The sequence below is a fragment of the Gambusia affinis genome, linkage group LG18 (assembly GCF_019740435.1).
Source record: "Gambusia affinis linkage group LG18, SWU_Gaff_1.0, whole genome shotgun sequence".
Classification (NCBI taxonomy): domain Eukaryota; kingdom Metazoa; phylum Chordata; class Actinopteri; order Cyprinodontiformes; family Poeciliidae; genus Gambusia; species Gambusia affinis.
The window spans coordinates 14,772,071-14,797,606 of NC_057885.1; the positions used below are offsets into that span (position 1 = coordinate 14,772,071).

General features: G+C 37.5%; 1 protein-coding gene across 9 annotated transcripts in view; it reads left to right on the forward strand.

Moving 5' to 3' along the window:
• The window catches only part of LOC122820303 (multiple PDZ domain protein), a 51,691-nt gene that overhangs the window by 11,522 nt on the left and 14,633 nt on the right, over window positions 1-25,536 (forward strand). For 2 of the 9 annotated variants that reach the window (XM_044097622.1, XM_044097619.1), the window contains exons 9-31: window positions 1,457-1,559; window positions 3,260-3,348; window positions 3,919-4,159; window positions 6,275-6,364; window positions 6,627-6,706; window positions 6,893-7,039; window positions 8,878-9,048; window positions 9,587-9,766; window positions 9,902-10,111; window positions 11,462-11,620; window positions 11,922-12,074; window positions 14,034-14,351; window positions 14,642-14,756; window positions 15,338-15,536; window positions 16,028-16,069; window positions 17,109-17,198; window positions 18,409-18,489; window positions 18,602-18,779; window positions 18,866-18,976; window positions 20,099-20,185; window positions 23,058-23,150; window positions 24,143-24,205; window positions 24,352-24,423. In XM_044097622.1, the coding sequence (XP_043953557.1) occupies window positions 1,457-1,559; window positions 3,260-3,348; window positions 3,919-4,159; window positions 6,275-6,364; window positions 6,627-6,706; window positions 6,893-7,039; window positions 8,878-9,048; window positions 9,587-9,766; window positions 9,902-10,111; window positions 11,462-11,620; window positions 11,922-12,074; window positions 14,034-14,351; window positions 14,642-14,756; window positions 15,338-15,536; window positions 16,028-16,069; window positions 17,109-17,198; window positions 18,409-18,489; window positions 18,602-18,779; window positions 18,866-18,976; window positions 20,099-20,185; window positions 23,058-23,150; window positions 24,143-24,205; window positions 24,352-24,423 (3,072 nt within the window). The remainder of the gene's footprint in view (window positions 1-1,456; window positions 1,560-3,259; window positions 3,349-3,918; window positions 4,160-6,274; window positions 6,365-6,626; window positions 6,707-6,892; window positions 7,040-8,877; window positions 9,049-9,586; window positions 9,767-9,901; window positions 10,112-11,461; window positions 11,621-11,921; window positions 12,075-14,033; window positions 14,352-14,641; window positions 14,757-15,337; window positions 15,537-16,027; window positions 16,070-17,108; window positions 17,199-18,408; window positions 18,490-18,601; window positions 18,780-18,865; window positions 18,977-20,098; window positions 20,186-23,057; window positions 23,151-24,142; window positions 24,206-24,351; window positions 24,424-25,536) is intronic. The other 7 variants (XM_044097620.1, XM_044097623.1, XM_044097624.1 and 4 more) reach the window with 7 other exon arrangements.

The following is a 25,536-nucleotide window of genomic DNA, read 5'->3' on the forward strand; positions in this document are numbered from 1 at the left end:
GAAGTAATATACATACAATTATTGTACTCCCCAGTATCTATGTGAAAACAGCCGTCAGTGCCCATCTGCAGAATGCACATAATAGCTCCTCCATAACAAGTGGTTTACTGCAGCGTATACCCAGATAATACTCATTATTTTTCAGTAATTATACAGTGTAAGTCCTTGTAATTCCACTGGCTGACGTGCATCACAGACAGCCGTGAGCTTCAGGTGAGCTGCTTCTCACTAATATGCAGTTCTCTCTTCCAGTCTGTGGTTTGTTTGTTTAAGGCGTTAATTTAGACAGATTTTCACTGCCAGACCGTGTAAAAATACTGCTGAACATCTTTCACTTCAAATAAAGTCGGAAGACTGCATTTGGTTGTCCAATATGTTGAAATGATCTGACTAGTTGGATTTGTGCTATTCATTGAAATTTCATGTGTTGGGTTGAGGTGAAAACAAAAGCTAAACTGGTTCCCTGTATGAATACTTCTATATTTTTTATTTTTACAAACGCAATACATTTATTTATTAAGTTGGTGATTTCAGGTAAGGCTCAACCATAGCTAGGTTGTCAAAAATGTCTGCATTTAAAATGTTTGGTCTGTTTTTGTCACCTCCTGCTTTCTGTTGCATCACTCACTAGCTTAGAGTTAGTGCAACAGTTGTAATGCACCAGTGTGAATTTTGTTTAAATAATAAAGCAACAATACAAACAGAGTGTGAAAGAGAGAGCAGTTTCTAAAAAACGTATTTATCATTTTGAAACAAAAAAAAAATCCATAAATAAGCACATATTTGGCAAATAGGTTTGAGATACAGTCCAAAGAAAAATCTGAATAGGTGAATCTGCGAATAGTGAAATCTAAGAGACAAAACATGGAAACTGAGGCAGTCACAGAAATAAACACAGGAACCAGAAAATTGTGCCCAACGGAACAATTTGAGACATGAGAATGACTCAAAGACTAAAGAAATCGTCAACACAACCAGATACCTTCACTGATTGGAAAAAGATCAAAATTTTCTGATTCCTTAATGGTGGTCAGTAGTCAGGGTCAATCAAGCAATAAACCATTTATGATCACCAGCCTGTTTCTCAGAACATCTCTGCATTACGCTGGGAAAAAAGAAAATGCAAAGCTCTTAGCCATACACTTCAAACATAAAATTTTGGGCTGATATGAACAGTTTTAAACCTTCGTGCATTTTTAGTATATACAGTTGGGAAATAATTAAATACACCAGGAAGTTGCATAAGCTGTGAAGAAGCACGGAGGTGTCAAATTATTTCTGTTGAAATGTTTCAAGCTGCACTTCTATATTCATTCTGTACCATAATCATGACGCAAAGATGAGTAACTTTTATTTAGCCACATTAATAAAACTGTTTTAGTTTTTCTCCTTTCAATGCAAGGTTAAAAAAAAAGGTTTTTGCTAATCTTGCTTTTGTTGACATTTATTTTAACAGGGAAGTGAAGAAGAGGAAATTGAAGCATTTGATGTGAGCCTAAGCAAGAACACACAGGGACTGGGCATCACTATCGCTGGCTATGTTGGAGATAAGAATTCAGGTGAGAATAAAGTGGAGGTTGAGTTCAATTATTATATGACAGGATATCAAATTATATGCATGTATTTATATAAACACAGGTTTTTGTGGAAGCCACAAACAAAAGGAAAAACTGCTTTATAAATGAATAATTAATAGAGTTATATAATTTCATAGGGGTATTTCTGTGCCAGATTGTGGACTCATAACAGTCCCTCCGAGCTGCTGATTTGTCTATGCACACATTAAATGTTTTTAATATTGGCGTGATCATCATTGTCAGCTGGAAGAGAGTTTGAAGAGCTCCATGGAAAACATGATTAAAAAAACTAAATGAGGAGCAGCTCTGGTTCTATAAAGCATATATATTCATTTGGTGGAGATTTTACTATCCTAAAAGAACGTTAATTTAAATTTTTTTATTTTTTTTTCTTGATAGAAGTTGCTCAACAATATATTTATATTTGCTTGTTCATTGTGAGCTTATGTAACTCCTAAAGTTGAACATATTTCAACTCAGAGAAAATAACTACAGTTTTAATTTCCAAGGAGTTTAGTCTCACTCTTGCCTTGACTTATGCGCGCCAGTATGCACATTAACAATATAGAGTGTTTAATAAAAACTTGCAGGAATAAATGCAAAGGAAAACAGGTCAATGAATGCAGCATAAAGGCAGGCAGTCTAACAGAAGGGAGTAATAGAAACAGAGAGGCTTAAATACAAGAGAGTGTGATTGCTGACGAGATGCAGGTGGTTGATTACAAACAGGGTGCAGATGTGAGAGAAGATAAAGAGTAAAATGAGGAAAATTAAAGTAATGAATCCACAAACTGAACAGGGACTAAACGGATCTAGAACCAAAGGGAAAACACTAACAAATAATATAAGAGAATCAAATACAAAAATACAAGAAACAGAACAGAAGAGTAAAGTAGAAAACTCAATAGAAAGGAATTAATATATGGAAAGACCTTAAAAGCAATACTTATGAAACTGTATGTGGCAGGATCTGTTAAGCAATAATAGGAAACACAAATATTAAAAAACAAGAAAATAGTCTGACAACCACTGATAGAAACATGAGGGGATAAAAACACATCAGGTGGTTTACCAGAATGAAGTTTGAACCACACTCTGTACCTCGGAACCACGCTGATTATATTATGGGGTTTTTTCAACTGGCAATAAAAATCAAAAAGAAAAAGATATCAGTTGAGATGGAGAAATTTGTTGACACAAATGAGGGAACGAGCAATAGGGCACGACTAAATAAAACAAACATAAGCGAAAAGGTGTGAAAACAAATTATTGGAAACCTTTTTGAACACCAAAGCAAAACTCCTTTGGGACGTGATGTTAATATGGAAAACCTAAAAGTGAAATTATGTACAACCAATATCTATATTTAATTTCTCTTCATGTTTTTCGAAAGTTTAAAAGTACCGTACTTAAGATACAATCTCTGCTGAAGAATAACAGTGAAGTTATTTACATGACATAAAAAGGTTAAAGATGTGTAAATATTAGATATTACTTTTAAAAAGTGCTAGATGTTTAACTACTGTACAACTGTACTTCTCTAAATACCATTTTTGACCTACACACATGATTTGTGTGAGTGTTATCTAGTCTTCAAAAAGCAGGTAAATCCCAGTGTAAAGTGTAAAATTGCAACTTCCTTAAGATTAACTCTAACTTTACAACTTGTTCTGACTCCCCAGAGCCCTCTGGCATCTTTGTAAAGAGCATAACAAAAGACAGTGCAGTGGATCAGGATGGCCGGATTCATGTTGGAGACCAGATAATCGCCGTGAGTACCTTGATTCTCGGAGAAAAGGCTGTTTTTACTGTTTTCATTTGGTCTGGACTAAAATATGCAGTGAAAAGTTCAGGTTGGGTTTTGTGTTACAGTTATCGCATTTACGCACTCGGCAGAGGGACGTTATGAGATGCATAATTTTAAATAATTCACAGTTTACTGATAGCAGCAGCTCTTTTTTGCAACCATGAATATAATGGAGTGTTTAATTAGCATACTGAGAAAATATGTTTTTAATATTCTTGCTGAGGATTTTTATGGTGCATTGTTTTCATAATGTTCAGACTGATTCCTCTAGTTTTATTCTGCTCTGTGAAGATCTAATAATTACTTAAATTCCTTTAATTTATTACCCATCTGAGAAGGATCTAATTAAATAGGAGAGCTGGGAGTACTCCCAGCTCTCTCAATGTTTTCTAAATAGCCTCTGGCGTTTACAAACTCTTAAATTACTTTAATTTCATTTTCTTGGAGCTTGAGTGCATTTTACAGCATTCCTTCCCAAAAATGTTTTCTGACACTTTTCGTATCTGGGTTGACCCCAATGGTCGCCCCCTGTAGGTGGATGGTGTAAACATCCAGGGATGCACCAATCAACAGGCAGTGGAAGTTCTCAGACACACTGGCCAGACGGTCCACCTTAAGCTGATCCGGCGAGGCTTCAGGCCCGACAACGAGGGGGAACCCCCCACCGTGACCCCCATCGTCTCTGTCTTGTCCCCTTCTGCCACCATCCCGACCACAGCCACCGTCATGAAGGAGCTGGAGTTGGAGAGGAGCACGGCTCAACAGCCAACTCAAGGTAGGAAAAAATGGATTTTCTAAAAAATACATAGAAAAAAAATATATCTGTTATTCTGCTTATCTCAATATGTCTAGAGAGGTTTTATTTTATGTGTAAATATGGCTCTGACAACTTGTTTTTTTCTTTTTTTTGTGGGATATCAGATTAAACATGCTGTCTTGCTACAGTTAGATATGTTATTGGGAAAACATATATTTCTTTGTATAATAAATTTAATGTAAAATTTATGACATAAATATTGAATAAAAAAAACCTACCCCCTGCAATGTATATAGCACCTCTTTTCAGTTCAGCCTGAAAGACAAAGCAAACAGACAAAGCGGTGAATGAGTAGTTAAAATTGTCCAGGAATCCAATCTCTTTGAAAAGATAGAAATTTTGTGCAGTTTATTTATGGGAATATGTAGAAATTCAACTTTAAGAAATAATATCGTTTTCTTTAGAAACAGTCCCACAGCATCATAGATTCTCTGCCTTACTTAACAGGGGGCCACAAGGTGCTTTTGTTTCACCACACACCTTTCTGGATTGTCCCAGTACAAATGGATTCCAAATGTTTACAGTAAAGGGTTATTCTATAGTTTGGTTAACCTGAGATAGCATTCCTTGTTGCAGCGTACAGTTAGTTTTTCTTCAGTACTCCCTACTTTGTGTCATAATTCAAAGTTTTTTTTATTCCACACTGCTTAAAGTTAACAGTCATTCTAAACTTTTTAGATTTTGCTCTGACTGGAAATTAGGGTTAAGCTTATGCTAGTTCCTAATTTTTTGTAGCCATTTCCTGACTTGTGAAGATCAACATACATCTGCCTTACTTGAATGGTTTGTTCTCTTGTCTTTGGCATTTGGAAGAATTTCACATATTTTTAGACAAGGGAAACAGAAGTTTCTTAACACTCTAATCAACTTTGAAACTAGGTGATCCATTAAAAATGCTTGTGTTTGTTTAACCTAGCTTTCTTGTTCTCCTTTAATGGGTCTAACAACTGTAATGAATGAGGATAAATCACATTTCTAAAAGTGTTTAAATTATATTATTGTTTGTTTAGACTTTTAACATTATTCAAGTTAGAGACAGGAAAGTGAAAGGTTTTTGTCTCCAGCTGCACTGACAGAGCTTCCAGGGTTTTACAGAAGCAGAAAGCCAAGTTGCATAAGTGGCTTAGTGTCAACAAGGATTGATGGAAACAGGAAGTAATCAGATTTGGCATGGAGAGATAGTAGCCCAAAAGTCTGGACACAGATTTGATAAAGACTTAGAATAAAACTTTTATTTTCATGAGTGCTATAATACAAGTAAGAAATTGAGAAACGCAAAAACACATAGAAATTAAATAAATAAGATCTATTCATATTATATTGCTGAAGAGGCAAGTGGCGAAAACAGCTGGGCCCAGAATCTCCTCCACAGCTTAGATCCTCCAACAAAGGGAAAACTGCTGAGACCTTACCAACGCTCTGCCGGGTTTCATAAGAAATCTTTCATTGCTATTTTATCCTTTGTTTTCACTGATCGTTATGATCCAGTTTGGGATGCTATTTGTCTGTTAAAATTGTAAAAGAAACAACAACTGATCTGTACCACACCATCCTTGGGGCCCCTTCTGTTGAGTCAATAGAAATTGTTACTGAAATTCACTAAAATTGAAATGATTCCAAAAGTACATTTGTTCAACATTTAGTCCTTATAAGTACAGTACAAGTACAGTATTATATACTATTGTGTGTACTGGTGCCACACAACACAGTTGATTGATTGGGGAACCGTGTGTCACATTTGTTGTCACACAAGTATGACATGTTTGGGTTTATTCCCATCTGCCTGGTGGGGATCCAACTGTCAGTGGAAACAATCTCCTTAATTTGCCACACCACTGAACTTCAGTGACTCATTAGTTAAGTGAAACTACAGAGAAATAAAAAAAAGCGCAAAGTGCATTCTGCATGTTGTTTACGAAGTCCCGATCTGGTTCGATTTATAAATCCTTCTTGCAACACTGGGGCAAATGAGATCAGTACTGAGAACAGAGAAATCTAATCGTACATGCTGATGTGCTGATGCTCATGAAGACAATTGCGTTTTTGTGCACCTGTCACGGTTTTTTTTTTCAGCAGCCGTCGTTGCTCAGAAGCAGTTCCAGACAACAGGAGAGGGATCTGATGTCAGCTCCACTGTGGATCATCTAACAAAAGACAAACATGGTAGGAGGCTGGGATTATTCAAGTCATTCTGCCACAGAGCTACTGTTCCCACATTTAACAGATAAGGGCTATTGTTTACAGGACCACACAGACACACAATGGGACGAAATACTGAGATGGGAGCAAAGCGCTAAAGTTAGATTTTTAGGCTGCCGCATAAGAAAGAAGATTGATGTTTGTTTTATAGAAAACTTATTGCAAGTACTTAAAATATATTTACAATTAAGATGTTGTGATGCATGCTTTTTTTTCTTCACATTAGGGCCGAAGTTAACCCCTACTGAAGAAGATGAACTGATGAAGAAATGGCAAGAGATTCTTGGTCCAAACAATGAAGTTGTGGTAAGGATGGATTATATATATGTGTGTGTGTGCGTGTGTGCGTGTGTGTGTGTGTGTGTGTGTGGGTGGGTGGGGGGGGAGGGATGTAAGAGTGACTGTATATGAAAAACAAAAGATATTGAGCACCTCACGAGTTATCAAGCTGTTGTCCGGCTGTTATAATATAATTCCTTGTGTCCTCTGCAGGTGGCTCAGGTGGAGAAGTTTACTGAGAACAGCGGCCTGGGCATCAGTCTGGAAGCTAGCAGTGGTCATCATTACATCCGTTCAGTCCTTCCTGAGGGACCAGTTGGCCGCTGTGCAAAGTTGTTTAGTGGGGATGAACTGCTAGAGGTAAACTTTTGCTCAAAGAAATAAAACCTTATTTTTGTCTTAATCTAAACATTGATTTTAGGGGATTTGTTCATGCTTCCATATGATATAGCACTAGTATAATTTCATAAAGGGCATTTTTTTTCTTTTCTTTTTTTTTTTTTTTACAAATAGCTGTTGTCACAATAAATAAATGTTTACTTTTTTTTCTTTAGAGAAGTTAAAAGTGAATTATTGGGTCATTAACCCTCTGAGGTCGACGCCCGCCCTGTGGCGGGCATGACGTCATGCATTTAAAAGACTTCTGTATAAAGAAAAGACGCCGTGCGAAGTGTGCATTTCATTTCTGTTGGACAGTGGAGACTTCAAACTTTGTAAAAGTAGTGGTTTTATATTGATTTTGTTTTATATTTACTTCCAAATAAAACCAGGAATATGATCGATCATGTTAGCCATAGCATAGTGCGCATTTTACGCACGTTGAGTGCAATCGCGAGTTGTTTTACGACCAAAAACTGAACGAATGCAACACGAAAGCCATTTTTTCGAGTCCATGCGTAAAATGCGCACTATGCTATGGCTAACATGATCGATCATATTCCTGGTCTTATTTGGAAGTAAATATAAAACAAAATCAATATAAAACCACTACTTTTACAAAGTTTGTCTCTAATCCAACAGAAATGAAATGCACCTTTTTTTTTTTTCAGACGTATTTTAAATGCATGAAAGAAAATATTATTGGTTAAAACTGAAATGATTCCAAAAGTAAATGTGTTCAACATCAAGTGCAATACAGGAACAGCATCATATCTACTATTGTATTCTTGATATTCAGTCTTTAATCCAGAAGTTTCACCAAAGCTCCAAGCTAGTCTAAATTTTAATCTCTAAAACAAATCTGTAATTTCCAACTCTTCACAGTCTCACCAGCAACTTAAATCATTTTTAGAAATCTGTAATGTGGAAAGCTTTTTTAAGAAAACAAAAACACAATAGTTTTTCACAGTATCTGAGAGTGGACAAGGACTAATGTACTTGTCTTCATAAAATAAATAAACCATTGTGTTTGAACTTGGGCATATTACTTCCTCAGGGCCAAGTCTAGTTCTTTAATAGTCCCAGAGAAGCCTGTGATGTTCAGCAGAAAATGTTTTCCAGCTGTTGAGTCTCACTAGACACCAGGTGTTATAGTGTTGAAAGCATTAGTACCGCAATCTAATTTCCTAATACAACGCAACCTGACTCTGAAGTGTTTATTTACTAAACTCAAAAGTATTGGAGCTTTGTTTGTAGAGAACAGACTGTTGTTCTCAGGAATTAAAGCTTAAAGACGGTTAAGCTTTAACTCCTATAATATAGGAAAATATAAAAAAAAATTCAGTCAGCATGTAGGAAGTCATTGATCAGTTGCAATGAGTCCTAAAAACTTCTACTAAAAATCTTTATTAATAAATATGTTTATGGTAATTGAACTCATCCAATGATCTGACCTTCAACAATCATCATAGTAATTGAACAAGATTCATTTCTCACTTCTGATATTGTTATGCAGATGGTTTTGCTGATGCTTTTGAAATCTGTAAGTACACATGTAAAACAGCTGGGATTCAAAGATACGGTGGTGACGGTTGTGGGCAGTTTTTGGTCCAATATTTTAAAGTTAAAATTTCTTGACAATCCAAATCAAATTATTGGTCTGATATTTTGTTATTTTAGCAGGGCAGTGCATGGGAATCATAATGTTGTGCTGAGAAGTGAAGTGATTGCTTGACAGTCAGACCTGAATGTCGGGTCTTATTAAAAACAAATGGAGTCTCTATGGGTTATAAAGTTAACGCTGACATCTTCCTGTTTAGGTGAATGGGATTTCTCTGATCGGAGAGACTCATAAAGAGGTGGTGAGAATCTTGAAGGAACTTCCAATCTGTGTGTACATGACGTGCTGCAGACCTGCTCCAGATCTCCAGATAGATATGGATACAGTCCAACCAGAATCAGATGCTTTTCCTACAGAATATAAACTGAAGGTACAGCCACATATTTGTCTTTTTCGACATCGCAGTAACAAAACATTTGCTGTGTTTAAAGAAAAAGACTAAAAAAAACTAACAAACTATAAGGTTTTAGTAGCACATAATGTAACATATTCATAGATTTAAAACCTGGAGAAACAAATGTAAAGAAAACTAGCCCAACCTGACTGTCAGAGGCTCCTTTGGCTTTCCTCCTTGATAGCCACGATGGATTAAGACTTACTGATAAGAACAGGAGGCTTAAAGTATATTAGAAACAGTTTCAGCAGCAATACCTCAGCAGTTGCCAGCATCACGGAGATATGAGACATCAAATACAGCTTTCCTTTGGGTAGAGGGGTTTTTCATCTCTGTAGCTTTATCTGTGATAATGTTCTGAGAGCTGAGCATCCCAGAGATGTTTCCCCTTTTCAACTACTGCCAGAAACCTGATCCACAAACAGACTTAGAGGGTAGGAGCCTGTGGGCTGGGAGGGAAAGGAAGGACGGCGTGCTGTCTCATTGTGGTTTTGGGTTTTTCCTCTCCCTGCAGAATAACATCAGCAGTGCACTGGTTTCTGAAGTTTCAGAGACGAATGACATAGAAGATCCTCAGGATACAGTTACCGAAGAGGCAATTGGATCTCCTTTGGCCATGTGGGAGGTGGAGATCCAGAATATCGAGCTGGAAAAGGGAGAAGGGGGATTGGGATTCAGTATTTTGGACTACCAGGTGGGACTTCTTCCTTTAAAAATCTGTGAGAGGAAGCAGGTTTTTGTCTCATTTAGAATAAATCCCTTGTTTCACTGTTTTCTTACTTGTAACACAATGGCGATCACCCGGTGATGTTACCATATTTACTGCCAGGACCCGCTGGACCCCTCCAAGACAGTGATCGTGATACGCTCGCTTGTTCCAAACGGTGTTGCGGAGATGGATGGCAGACTTCTGCCCGGCGACCGACTCATGTATGTGAACAGCACAAACCTGGAGAACGCCACCCTTGAGGATGCCGTCCAGGCCCTTAAGGGGGCCAAGGTTGGAAAAGTCCAGATTGGCGTTGCCAAACCTCTGCCTGTAAGCAACATTATCTCAATTCTTGCTTTTGATTTTATTTTAGAGCTGTGTGAAATACTCAAATGTACTGAAGACCGTGGCTTGTAGTTTAAAGAGGGTGCAACTGTATTGGAATTAGTTATTTTATTTTTTTTGACTTAAGGAGTCAGACCTTTTCATGTCACACAACGTTGGGCCCAGTCACGAGGGCTCAACTTACAGAGAGCTTGAATTTTTTATGCAGGAAAAAGTTGTGAAGGTAGGCTGCATGGTGTAGCATTCCACCCAACCCTCTGTCTCAAAGGGTGATCTGCCTGGAACACTTTGCACGCTCAACTTCCATTATATTAGGGAATTTTCCATGAGCATCCACCCTCTTGAACACTTAAACACATGAAAGCACCTGTTATAACAGCAGGTCCATCGGACGGCGTGTTTGTTGCTCCGGGCTCCCCGAGATCTTTTTGCTGTATTAAAAAAAAAACAGCTTTCTTTTTTTTTTTTTTTTTCTTACTGTAGAGATGCATTTTCCTGCATTGAATGTGCTGTTGGATTACTCAGCAAGACCTCTGGGCTGCTGGGGTTAGCTGGATTACTGAGCTGTAGGGAGCTCTCCTGCAGGATATGGAATGTGCTTCTGAGGGGTTTTTTTTGTCATATTGCCTTGACTCTGACGTGTGTGTTTTCTTCCCTGTATGCCTTGATCCTTTTTCATATACAGATCCTTGCAAAAGTTGCAACCCTGGAACTTTTTCACATTTTATCATGTTACAACTGCAAACTTTAGTTGTTTTATTGGGATTTTATTTCATGAACTAACACAAAGTAGATCTTAATTGTGAAGCACTCCATTATGAAACCTAATTAAGCTCTTGTTGCTTATTCCTACCTCTCAATACTTCATTTATAAGGGGAATAATTTGTGGAGTGGGGAATAATTGAGAAGAAATTGCTGTCCAGCTGTTGACAGATTTATCTGAGGTATCCTTGGAAATCAAAGGGTAGGAACAGAGATAAGATAAATACAGATTAATATTTGTTAGTTAATATGTAATATATTGTAAATATAGCTCGCAAGTTTGTGGTTGTAAAGTGAGAAAATATGAACAGGTTCAAAGGGTTTGAATATTTTGTCAAGGCACTATATTTTTATGAGCTTGAATCAATCAAGATGAGGAGCTTCTAACTGAGATTCCTTTCGGAGCTTTTCTGTTTCAAAATATTCTCATTTAGTTTTTTAACCTCAATCAAGCCTAACCACTTCTTTTCATCTTCATCCCATACTAATTCCTTCATCACTAGATTTGGTAACAAAGAAAAATCTCATTCCATAAAGCTGGAGACACTGAAAGAATTTCTCCACTTTCCTAGGGAATATGTGGATATTCCCATTCTCCACACCCTTTTGGTGAGCAGGAAATACCTTCATCACCCATCATCCATTCATTTGACTTCAGCAGTATTTTGATTGAAGAAGGAGAGGAAGGAGGACTGACTGAGGGCATCCTTTACCGAGCAGAACCTGCATTGGTTAGTTAGCTTTTGGAGAAAAAAATAACTGCAAAAAAATGAGAACGCTTGAAAAGAAAAGCAGTTTGTGCTTCACTGTGATATTTGCTTTTGTCTAATCATTACAAAACGTGGTCTGCTTAGTTGAAATTGTGTAAAGGTTTAGGGTATTTTGACAGAAAAAAAATGTCATTAATGTTACAATGTGTTTTAGATCATTTTTCTGTTACATATTCATAACATACCTTTTTGTAACTGCAAATCATGTTCAATAACTAACACTATTTCAGAGTCTCACTTAGATTTCAATCCATTGTCCCAGATTGACACAAGTGAAGGAGACCTATCTGATGATAAGGTGTTAGATCATACTTACTCTGGGATGGAGGACGATACATTCCAGGCATCAATGATCGCTCTCCATGGCAGCAGCTGCAGTGCTGACTTGGATTGCCTGCAGTCATCCACACCCAAGGTAAAGAAAAACATTTCTCAAATCACAACGCCTGGAATAATGGAAATACTCTGTGTTTAATGTCTTCAGAGTGCTGAAACTTTTTTTTATTATTGTTTTTATAACCTTTTTGTGCAATCCATGTAGTTATTTTTTTGATTTTTCCCAAGGAACCGTGGTAGTTTTATTAGGCTTTAATAGGATGGTTTTGTGTTCCTGTTTCAGAGCCTGTAGTTTCTTAGCACTAAAAGAATCCATTAAGGTCAGTGGCTCCACTTTCAGCGCTACGTTGTTGAAAATTTGAGAAACGTCCAGGATGTAGAGGTCTTTTGGGAAACTCCAAGAAGGTCCGTCGAGGTGTATATTCTGACTTTCTAACATGCCCAAAATGTTAATAGGGAGGTTTTGACTCTACATCATCATATGTTGGCAAATATTGTTTCTGTGCAGAACAGAATGGGCACTTGCACATTGAAATTGTCCAGCACTCGCTCCTGGGGAGGAGAGAACACACCTTCAAATTGCTCATGACCTCAGCTGTTTGCTGCAAGGCCAAAGGGAATTGTAATTGTAACATCCTCAACTAGAAATCTCTTGTTCCCTGAATTTGTTAGTTAATAAGTTAAGCAAGCCACACAACTCTCCAGAGTGGAGACATCTGAATCAGACAGATTTTCAGTTTTCTCAGTGGTCAGCGCTGACCGTGTTTTCCGGAACTTCCTGATTAATTTATGATGTGACATGGCAGTCTGAAGGGACAGATATGTTCCTTGATGTTTGCAAACAGATTATAGCATTTGTTTCGGGTCAGACAGTTCAGCCTTCAAGATGTGCTTTTCTTTTAAAGATAAACAACACGCCTGCTGATCATTCTTACAGCCAAGGTCAGTTGAGTCGGCTTCCTGACATTTATCTAAGGTCACATTCTTCTCTGTTATATTAACAATTCTAGTTTTAAACAGGTAAACGGTCTTGGAGAGTTCTTGTTTCAAATCACAAAATTGGCTTCTTCCTGTACGTAATGCAAGCAGATTGGCTTGAGTTTAATGTTTGCAGACACATTTTATTGTGAATCGGACTGCGCTATGTTCAATCCTAGTTGGGATAAAATGGACTTCATAGTGGCTTACAAAAGTATTTAAAACCCTTGAGTTTCTTCCAATTTGTTCATATTACAAGCCTCAGTCTAAGGTGATGTGTCATTGTAAAGTACAGAGGAAATGACACATTACCAAAGTTTTTAACTAATAATGTTGTGTGTGTTGTGCTCAAGACACAGTATTGGCCTTTAGAAAGATATCTCAGACTGGTGGTGGGGAGGTTTAAGTAGCCTCCCCAACTTGGCATGTTTGCAGCTGTGCTATAGTCTTTCCATATTCAGATGGAATATGTATTGAACAGGGAGATTTGGATACTATTTTATAACCTACCTGTGCTTTAAGCTTGTCCACAACCTTATTCCTGCTGTGTTCCTTGGACTTCATGATGCTGTTTGTTCACTAAAGTTCTTTAAAAGACCTCAGAGGCCTAAAGTAAAAAAAAGAAACCCTTACAAATTTTTATTTGTGTCAAATATTTATTTGTAACAAATGCTGAAATGTTACCTCATTTGCTTCCAAATGAAAATGCTGTCATCTGATTGATTGTTTTAAAACTAGTTTTAGTTTTGATTGTTTTGATTGTTGTTTAGTTTTGAGTTATAAGAATCTCCTACTCTTATAACTCCTAGAACAATCAATATACTCTCTGTAAACATTTTTCTGAGCCACACTAACCTTTGTTTTTAATAACGCTGGACTGCTTTTACTACAAAAATGTAGAATGGAAGTTAATATTACCCTTTTAGATCAACCCTTTTCTGTAGCTATTGAAGGCTTTTCAGTGGCTCGTTAAAAGAAGACCAAGCTGCATGGAGCCCGAGTGTGATTTATCCTCCCTGAGTGGATGTTCATTCATCTGCCATGCTTTGTTTCACTGTAGCTGACAGCCCGTCTGAACGTGTTGGATGAACACCCCGGCTACGCAGACGACGCTCCGGCGTTCTCCACAGAGAAGTCGGCCTCTTACACTCCAGCGACTTTGACAGGTCACATCCCGGCGATTAATACCATTCTGAGCAGCTCAGATCAATACTTGGCAAAGCACCCGAGTGAAGAACAAGAACCAGTCGGGTGCTCAGACTCCTACAGCCTGTTTGCAGAGATAGAGGCCAAACACATTGACCAGGAGGCACCTGTGGAGCACCCTCTCTGTCTGACCGAACCAGTCATCTCTTTTAGAGATACGGAAGACACAACGGTAACTTAAATTCTTTTACAATCAGCTTTCGGGGGTTTAACTAAGCCATCAAACTTACTTTATCTCTGTTCATTTTTTTTAGCTTACTTAATGTTGTGCACTTAATCTCAATAAACTTCTCTTAGTTAAAGTATCCTCTCAGATTTTAGCTAGACAAAAGTAAGAGATGCTCAAAATTAATTTTGACATTCAAATTGCTTCATACTTTTCTCAAGTGGGAGTTGTGTTTGGAATCTGCTTTAGTATTTTTTAATTTGTCAGTAACAAATGTGTTGAATTATCACTTTTAGGATAAGGAGAAGGCTGCTGTGAACGAATCTGCTGAGGACGACAACAAAGCAGCTCTGACCTCTAGGAGCAATTTTGAGAGGACCATCACAGTTGTCAAGGGCAACTGCAGCCTCGGTGTGTGTTTAGTTCTTCACATTCTTCAAATTATTTGTTTTTTCTTAGTTTTTGTTTTCCTCTCCTGCCCCACAGGGGGTTAATAAAGTGTCAGCCCTGAAAGCGGGAGCAGGCCTTTAGTTTTGTCTTTGGCTTTATAAAATGTAATTTTTCAGGCAGAAATGATAGCAGTAATAACTCGTAGTTTTTATACTTAGTGACGATGAGTCTGCTGCTATGCAAAGCATTAGCATTTTGAAACAATGCCCGAGGGCCTCTTCCTACCAAAGAGAAACTAAAGTTTGAGCTTTAAGAACAAATGCTTATTTAAAATGGTCTCTTCTTTAGCTTTATTGTACTCTTTAAAGGCCTGTTTAGGGTAAATAATTAATATATCATGACATTTTATTATGTCGTGGTCACAAATTTACACAACGTTGTTATTTCTTTCGACTTTATAAATAAACATTAAAAGATAATATGTCTAGAGAAGCTTTTATATGGTGTTTTCATATGGTACAAATATTTAATAACCACCGCTTGTGTGTGTGTTTATCTAATACAAACGTTAATGAAGCTATGTTTTACCATCGGCTCTAAAGGGATGACAGTGAGCGCCATGAAAGACGGGCTGGGGATGGTGATCCGCAGTATCATCCACGGGGGGTCCATTAGCCGCGACGGTCGTCTGGGAGTGGGCGATCTGATCCTGGCCATCAACGGAGAGCCCACCACCAACCTGTCTAACGTCCAAGCTCGTGCCATGCTCCGGAGGCACTCTCTCATTGGACCAGACCTCGGGTAAGAGGCGGAGTGGCTCAGTGCATTAGTTTGCATGAAACCTGACAGAATTATGCAGCATTACATAAATGTGATGACACATTTTCAAAACTGTAAAAAAAAAAAACTGTAAGTTTTTTTGTTACTAAGTGGCTATGTGGCATGCAGGTTATCTTCTCCCAAAGATCACTGTATCCATTTAAGGATGTGCACATGTATCCAGCCAGTTTTTTTCTTTGTTTTTACATCCTTCTCCTGACAGCAGGTTTTCAAATGACTCAATGTGGTCTCGTTTTACGTCCCTCAAACATGCATTGTAACATTTTTAGACAGACAAATTATCTTCAGTTTCTGTGCTGCTGAACCGCAATCCCTCAATCACTTTGAATCTTTGTTGAACCTTCAAATGAATTAGATGTGTAATTATGATGTTTTCATAAATTCTGCTTGCTGAACTAAACTTGGCAGTTTGTTAGCTCCGGTGCATAAAAAGCCAACTCTTCACATTCTAGATCTGCTTGTGCACCTGAGGACGATCTGTGCCCATTTTATGTGTGAGTATGGCTAACTTCCACGCCGACGCATTCTCAAAAAGACGCTGACATTTTGGTTTTCTTTTTTTTTTTTGTTTGTTTGTTTGTTTGTCTGGTGAGAGGTTTATCCAGAAGGATTAGGTCACTCGAATGGTAATTTGTTTTCAACTTAAGAGTGAAAAAAATGTCTGAGGGAACAAAATGTGGACGATTGAATCTTAAAACATCCACCTGGATAAATCTTGACAGGCTGTGTCGCCAATTCATCCTACTAAACTTGCTGCCTAAAGTTATTTTCTTTCTAAAACCATTAATACCTTTTTATAACTCACTTTTTCGTGTGCGTCCCTGACACTTTTGCTCACTGGATGTTTTGATGATTTTAATGAAGCAGCTCATCTTTCCCATTTTTTTTGTAGGATTAATTTTCCTCCCCTGTCTGCATGCCATCAAGTAAAAGAAAAGCGAAGAAAAAAAAAACAATTGCACCCATCTGCTGAAGATCTGTCAGCCTTTCTCTGATGTGTTAATGTGCCCTTGAGAATCAGCTTCTCTGAATTGTTTTCAGATGGATTTGCGAGTAGATGGCAGTTTGTCACCCATCTCTCAGCTCGGCTCGTTCGACGTATGAGCCGTCTGCTCTCTTTCAATTAATAATAGATTAAAAGAATCCTTCAGATTTGTCACGTTTGTCCCACAATGGGTAACTGAAGACTTGATTTGCTTAGACTTTTATGAAGGTAAACAGCTGTTTTCAGCAGTCAGGTGTCAAAGTCCTGCATATATAATTCATGGACGTTTCACCTTGAGCTTGTTACGAGGAGAATGTGTTTACTGGAAGGCAAAGTGGGTTTGGTTTTGAAAAGCCAGCCGCAGACTGTAAATGAGAACATCTGTAATGTTATTCTCTATTTATAGTAAACGGCGCACATTTTAGTCATGAGTAGAGTTACTAATTTTCACTGTGGTGGAAAAATTTGTCTTTAAGAGTGAATGCAGGTTTGTTAATTAAAAAGAAAAGCATTTGTGAACATATCTTTGTGTGTGCATTTGGATTTAGCGTTACATACGTCCCTGCTGAGTACCTGGAGGAGTACAAAGCCAGCCTCGAGCAAGCTGCCGATGATATCTTCACTGAGACGGCTCAAGAGTAAGTTCCCATCCCACACACCAGCTCTGTAACCTATGCCTGTCCTTAAGATGAAATGTATAATGCCATAAGACATTTTTGTTTGTTTGTTTGTTTTATTTGTTTCGGATCAGCAAATTTCAATAGCAGACAAAGATGACCCGAGTTAATACAGAGAGAATTTTTTCCAAGTTGTGTGTTGAATTATATATTCGTGATTCTTACTTATTGCAAAACGCTGCCGATTAACCCAGTTTATGATGGGGAGTTGAATCATTTCCATTTCAACAAAAAAATATATCTTTGATATCCTTCACATTGTTGCAGGCTGGAATTAGTTTCCTTTCATCTTTTGAAGCATAAGTTGTGGAAGCTGTTATTTATTTAAGTTTCATTTTATTTAAGTCCTTATTGTTGTACCTAGAGATACGCTGATCAGCCAAGCTTTTTCTAAGGACTATAACATATTTTGCAGGTCTTTGATAGCGTTGGTAGTTTTGATTCTAAACCACAATGAAGGAATTAAACTGTAGTCTTTACATCAAAATATGCATCCCTAATCCTTATTGGATTCTAATTAAACTAAAAGTAATAATAATAAATCCCAGGACATGGTGTTGCTTGTTGTATTTGCAGAACAAAAATAGTTTAAATTCTTGACTTTGGTGCCAAAATCCAAAGATAATGGATTAAAGGCGATCAAGAGAATCTCAGCTAGTCTTGATCTAAAGCCAATTGATTAGTGCACCTTTCATCTGAAATTTAATAATAGATTAGGTTGCCGCATATCTTTCATATCAAAATCTTGCACCTTTCCAGACTGAAATGTCCAGGGCGCTCTGTCATTTTATAGCCCCTTTTTATAGGATAAGTTTACAATAAATCTCTCACAGGAGAGGTGTTGTTATAGATAGATAGGACAAATTACCTTTAGACTCTTATGCTGAAGTTTTGTCTAGAAAGCAACATTCATTTATCATCTTGGATTTACCTAGATTTCTTATCTGACTTTGTTTACTTGAACAACTTTAGGATGCCTTGAAATGACATTTGTTCTGAAGTGGCGCTATATGAACAAACTGAATTTAATTTGCTGTTTCCCTAACGACAGTCTTGACGGATAAAGTTTGTTTTATATGTCTGCAGCTTTAATAATTTTCAAAATGTATGCATGTCATTTAATTTCTCTAGCTTGAATATAATATTCTTTCCTACCTCATTACATTTTTAGAGATATTCCCAACCTCCCAGAGCGTGAAGATGGAGAGGGAGAGGAGAGTGCCTCATACAGCAACTGGAATCAGCCAAGAAAGTAAGTATAGACTTAAAGTCTCAACTGTAATTGTCTGAACACATTTCATCAGCACAAATGGCCCATCTTTTAAATGATAATTATGAAAAACGGGAATGCTGCCTTTTCTCAGAGTGGAGCTTTTCAGAACGCCTGGTAAGTCCCTGGGGATCAGCATTGTCGGCGGCAGAGGGATGGGCAGCCGTCTGAGCAACGGGGAGGTGATGAGGGGCATTTTCATCAAGCACATCCTGGAGGACAGCCCTGCTGGACAAAACGGGACACTAAAGACTGGGGACCGGATAGTGGAGGTAATGAGGCATCTCAGTTCAGCTAGAGGTTATTTTCAGTTACAGTCTATGCTGTTATTTGTACTTTTATGGTGTTTTGGTTGCAGGTGGATGGCGTAGATTTACGAGATGCAAGTCATGAGGAAGCTGTGGAAGCCATACGGAAGGCAGGCAACCCTGTTTCCTTCTTGGTCCAGAGTATTATTCACCGAGCCAGGGTGAGTCTGTAAAATAGAGCCAAACTAAGTGCTATTTAGCTTCCTTGTAATATAAAGGTCACTGCTGCCCCGTGTTGCCTCTTTTTCTTTATCTCATGGGACAATTTATTATGTTTTTTCAGGCTATTTAGGGCATTTTCAAAGCTAAAAAGTGCTATTTATGTGCCACCACTGTATTACAGTGGTTCTCAGCAGGCTGAAAGTAATTTTCAAACGTTTTGTTTCTAAGAGCAACATATCCTGCTTGGAATATTAACTACAGTACAAAGCTTTAACCTTTTTAAAGAGCCCCTCATTTAAAAATCACCACATCAACAACACCGTTTGTTGTTTGAAAGTGCCCTCAGGCCTTCAAACCATGAGTAAGTACCTTCCTGCTGGGGCTGCCGCTGGCCTGGATTCAGTGCCGTATCACTCTCAGTCAGATGCCTCTTCATTTTCACATATTCCCTTCTGCTTTTGCTAACAATTTATTTTCTCATTAGGCATGTTGCGACTCATAATCTAACACAGAGAAGAGTACATTCGAGCTTGTACAGCAATTAGCGTCGCTGTTAGAAATGTCTTAAAACCTTAAGATAGGTGACTCGTCTAGGGAGTACATTTATTCAAGTCCAAAAACTGATATCAATAATTGAGGTCCTAAGACCCACTTGTCTGCTGTAGTTTCTTTTTTAGTACACAGAGATGAGTTTTGTTACTTCTAATATATTTTCAAGAAATAAAGTAATTGTTCACGCTGCATTTGCAAGTTCACACTTTTGTTTAAGGAGCATAATATAAAAAAAGGTGGCTTCTATTTTAAAAAATAAACAAAAAATATACTGCATTTAAACAAACTGTCTCCTACAGTTTATTTAAATGTTAGACTTTCCTGTCACAGTGCTGTTGATCATTTTTGCTTGGGTGACCATTTGATCATCTTAAGGCACATGTGTTTCAGGGGGTTCAGATACCAAATATAATACAAAAAATCTGGTTTGTGAAAGGATTCCAGTAAGTTTAGGAGCTGATTCTCATTCATACCTAAAATGAAAAGGCATTATAAATACTATTGTTATGTAAACTATATTATGAGTTGCCTCATTCCTGCATCTCTCCTCCTCTACTCGACTCTCTCAGCCTGAGTCGATACATAGCCCTGCTCCATCTCCTGCTGTGGAGAAACGCACTGCAGCTTTCACATGCATGCCAAATCGCGTACGCCAGGTAATCCATCTCTCTCCTTTTGCCTCCTCCATCTCTGTTGCATCACCCATCCATCACATGTAATCTTGGTCGTATTATCTCTCCTGACTCCCCTTTCTTTTTGTGTCTCACACTGCTTAGCCAAGTCCCTCCTCCTTAGTTCTGCATTTGACGTACAAATAGTGTTTGCTCTTATGTATATGAAGTAGACTTGGAAGTTTTCCCTGGAGAGAAACAAAAAAGGGAAGGTGTGTTTTCATCTGGAGTCATGCAGCTCTGTTCTGTTGCAGAATAATGCGGCGGTAACTGAGAGTTCAGGCACAATGATGATGAAATGCCATTGTTACATTATTTATAGACACTCAGCTGTACAGTTTCAGGGTTGCCAACTTTCTCGCAAGAGATTTCTCAAATATGAGTCAAGAAGCGAGTCTTAAACTCAATAAATCTTTTGGGAGGTGGAGGGTGCTTTACATGTCAGGTAAAATAGTACTCAGCAAAAGCTGTGGGTTGCTTTTTTTTATATGATGTTCAGGTTATCAGCAAAAAATACTAATTGTTGACATAAAACAGTGAGTGTGAGGACTTATTTATATTAAATATATAACCTATATTGTGCCAATGTAGAGTCAAAGCACTTTACATCAAAAAAATATACACATCCAGTTGTTTAGAATCCAACTGTGTCCAAATGTAATTCAGATCAATCTAATTGCTTCAATACTAGACAGCCAGATAGTTAGATGCATTGTCAAATTCAAACCTGCTTAACACACACTACTGTACGGTCAAATTCAGTTGATCATAAAATGCCATCTGATAAATCGTTGGCTATCATAAAATGTGCAGACAGTAGCATCGAGTCACTGACTTTGGGCATCCTGAGCAAACATGTGGTGACAGTGGAGAGACAAACTCCCTTTTTTACAGGAAGGAACTTTGAGCAGAACGAGGCTTAGCATGAGATGCACTGGAGTAGACGCAACTTATTCTGGAAAGAAGAAGAACAATAGAAAAGACATTTAGTAACGCTGCACTTTTAGAATAAGAAGCAGTTAGCGATTGGGTGGATGTCCTTAGCTTCACCAAGTAATGTAGCACAACTAAATAGTTGTGTAAGTGGGAAACAAAAAAGGGACCTTCCAAAAAAAGTGATGCCGCTTCAAAGCCATTTTTGGTCATAGATGTAACAAAAGTGTGATAATTATTTAATTTCACAGAAAAAAGCAAAATAAAATTAAGCCAGTATTTTCCAAATGCCCTTATTGTTTTAAATGTTTTACCCATTAAGAAGTGTAAGTAGAGGGAATGCATTTTCTGATTGCTTTTGCCTTCAGATGAAACAAGCAATGACGCTGTTTCTTAACAATGTTCTATTTTCTGTTTCTGTTTTATTTTTCACAACATGAGGCAAAGTTGTGGTCCACAAAAATCCTCCAAGATTTTCTGATTGTTAAAAAGAAAAATCAAGAATCCTCCATGTTTCATCAGAGGCACTTTTATTAAGTGGTTGAAAAAGTGAGCCCCCAAAAAGCATTTAATTGCTGAAAATATCTGAAATGGTCCAGTTGTTTGTGGAAAACCTCTGCTGTCAGATTTGAAAATTGATATCTAAAAGTGCTTTGCTTATCCTCTGTGTGTTTTCAAGTTTGTCTTTTCCTATTTTGTACTACATATACCGGTAATTTTTATTTGGTTGCATCAAACAAAAACGGGATGTAATGTTTAAGGCTTTTACTGAAAGTGATTGTCATCTTGTCTTGCCTGGATTTTTGAAAGGTATTTCTACACAAAGCACTGTGTTCTGTTTTTTGGTTTTATTTTTTTTTGGCTGCTAAACAAGCCTTCAATCAGCTGTTTGTGTTGAATTCAAATGCAAGGTGAAATTTCTTCTGCAAGATGAAACAATGCATTTTTATAAAAGGCCAGCAAATAATAGAGTCGAAAAAAAACCATAAAAAAGGTAATGGTAGAGAAATTATGTATTGTTAATAAAAGAAATATCTCTGCAGGAAAACACAAATATGAAAATGTTAGATACATCCTATGTCTATACTCGAGTTAACCTCCAGGGTTCTGGATGTTGGGAGAAAAGTTGTGGAACGCTTTTTAGACTGTGGGAAGAAAATACTTGTTGGATTTTGATTTTATTTGATTTTTGTTTTATTGATTTGGCAACCTTAAACATGTAAAATGGTGATCAAACAAATTTTAAATTAATTGTACCAATTCTGCCAGTACGATTGGTCAAATTCCCAGGAAGAATTTCGACAGGATTTAGCTCTTTAAATTGAGTGAAATATAATTTCAGCCTGGAAAAGAAGGTGTTTAAGTGCATCATTAAAAGGCCAAAATTAATGGCATTCGTGGCCCCAATTGCCAAAATACAAGCAAGAATTTGGGCCGCTTTTTGTTGGGGAGGAAAAAAAAAAATCTGTCCAGTCACTTACTGAAAGTCATTGAGTTCCACTAAAAAACTGTAATTTATTGCCCTTGGCTGTAAAGTAAATGCAGATCATTCAGGGACCAGTTGTGCCGTGTAAAATGCAGCCTATCTGTTCAACCTTCATCTCTTTCCCCATAAGATCGTGATATTTCTTTTGTGAGCAATAAATAATCTCAAGGTATCCTGCAGGTATCGTTAAACATTCTGTTAAAGAGTTTCAGAGAAAGTGGCCCCTCTCCAGTTTTTTTTTTTTTATGTTAAGGAAATCACTTTTCTCAAGCAAACCGTTCATTTTAATGGTTACTACTTCAAATAAAGCCTTTTGTGCTCATGTACGTCCTCTTTGTTCTCCTCCCTTCCAGCTTTTGATTGGATTCTGTCATTAAGTCAAAGCCATCCCATTAAAGTGTCATGTTGTCAGCTTGTCCGTCTTGTGTTGCCTTTTAGAAGCCGCCCCTGCCCTTTCTGCAGCTAAATAGCCACCGTGACTCCAGCCTTTGCAGCACTAATCAAAGCTCCTTAGCGCCTGCCCTCCCTCAGGTTAGAAAGCCACCCTGTGTCTGTGTCCACTTTCCACTTGACCTTCTGTTCTGTTCTGACTTGGGAAATCAATGTTAACAACACATTCGGAGTGAAAAAATAAACATGAGTGTGTTGAGGTTTGCCACGGCGGGGCACTTTTATTGAGGAAAATATCAGAAAGACAACTATTTTCTTTCGTCTTAATTTTTGACATTTTGTAGCTTGACTCCTCCAGTCAGAAGAGAACATATTTAAACAAATTCTGTTCTTATTTTCATTTGCAAGTTAACCATTTTCCCTTCCTGGTTTCATCAAACCAAAGGACAAATAATATTAAACTGAGAGTTTTTTTCTTTTCCTCCTGATTAACCATGTTTGATGGGGAGTTTGGTTTATTATTACACCACAAACATTATTATAACAGGCCTGGAGTTTATATGAGAAAGACGACTTCCTTTGAGAGATGGCCAAAAAAGATTTGTACGGACCTTAAAGTAACTACGCTTTAGGTTGTCAAATTCTGGACCAAGCCTTTTTAAGCCTGATTGTTGATCAAAAAAGTTGTAGAAAAACAGGCAAAAAATAATTTAAATTATATATACATACACACATAGTATTTTGATTTTTATTACAGTGCTATGAAAAACATGTTTATCTCATTCAGGATTCTTTTTTTTTTTTTTTTGGTCACACTGGTTATGTTCAGATTGTAAAGCAAATGTTAACATAATGAAAAGATAACTCTAGTAAATGCAAAATATCACACCTTCCACCACTATTTTTGTTCAAAATGTCAAAAGCATCTCACACTGGTCCTTTCCTACATATGATTTTGAGTTAAACTCCAGATTTTAGCATAGTGTCTTTCCTCACAGCTGCTCTATGATATACTCTCCTTAACGCACTACTGACATTTGAGCTGATATCATGAATTTGCTCTCCCTTTAAAGTCTCTTCGCACGCTATCTGCTGCAGAGTAGAGTGATTTACCTTCTCATCTGTCTTTAAAGCAACCGCCATCGATAACAGACTCCGTCGAGGAGAGAGCCGTGCCGAATTACAGCAAGGACAAGGTTGGTATTCCAGGCGCTGCGCAGTGATATGTCGTCTCTGACAGCAGAGAGCGGACCAGCACCAGTACATGTCTGTTCATACATGTTTGTTATTGTCCCGTTCGTGTTGTCCTCTAAAGTTGTTGCCCTTGTTTTCTTCTCTGTAGGAGGGTGACAGTCACAGTAGACTTTTTCTCCGCCTCTCCCCAACTAACCCTTTCACTCCTACCCCGTTTAAGGTTTGTGCGTCTTTGTGTTGTGCCTTCCACCTCTCACCTCTCTGAATGCTTGGACAGATGCGTTCACCTGCCGCAGTGAGTTGCGTGTATTTACATGCAACAATCTGTTCATGCATTCACACTGTCTAACTCCTCCTCTCTCTTTCTGACCTCTTACATTTTTGTAAAATCAACATTTGTCCTCTTTAGTTTTTGCATTTTGTGTTTAGATGCTTATTTTAATCAGAGTCAGTACTTTATCACAACAGCTTCAATGTAATTTACTTGGGAATATTAATTGCTAATGGGTTTTTTTTATAAGGTAAGTAGAAATATCTATTTAATTTTCTGCACAAATTTACGGAAAAATTTGTCTTTAAGTCAAAACAATGTGCACGTTTTGGCTGAAGAGGTGTAATCAAGTTTGGCTTAAATGAGCTAAATAGTCTTAATGCTGATTCATAACCAATGCCAGGGTTCCTATGCACTCTTGAAAAGTCTAAAAAAGTCTGTTTAGATTTTCATGTCTGAATAAATATGAAAAAAAATATATATATTTTTTTCTTTTTTTGCACAGAAGTCCAATAATTCTCAGTAAATGCTGTGGTTTTACATTTGCTTATGTTTTCTTCAATTTGCCTCATCACACATGAATTTAAAATTTATACCCATCAGTATTTAGATCTTTCTAATATTGACATAATTCATACTCATTAAAGAATGAAAAAAACTGGCTAATTTACGTGATGTTTTGTCTCTAAAACTGTAAATACAGTTTGAACTGGATTTCTTGATCTTCAGAACTTAACAAACAGAGATCCCAAAGTGTAGTTTATTACAGTATTTTGAACCAGATTGGAAAATAAATGTGGTTCAGTTTATAATATGTAAACTCAATAGAGATTTCACTCTATTCATAACATACCAGCTCATTTTACGTCCTTAATGAGATAGGAGAAGTATAAACTTACTCTATCCTACCGCGGCATTCTCAAAATAAAAGCTGTCCTTGTCTCATCATGTTAAAGGGCCAGTGGGTAGCCCTTAGCCACAATACTTTTGTTTTACCATTCAGCAGTGTTGTTTAACTTTTGTCAATTTTTGCATTGAGTTTAGTTTATTTAGATACCACCA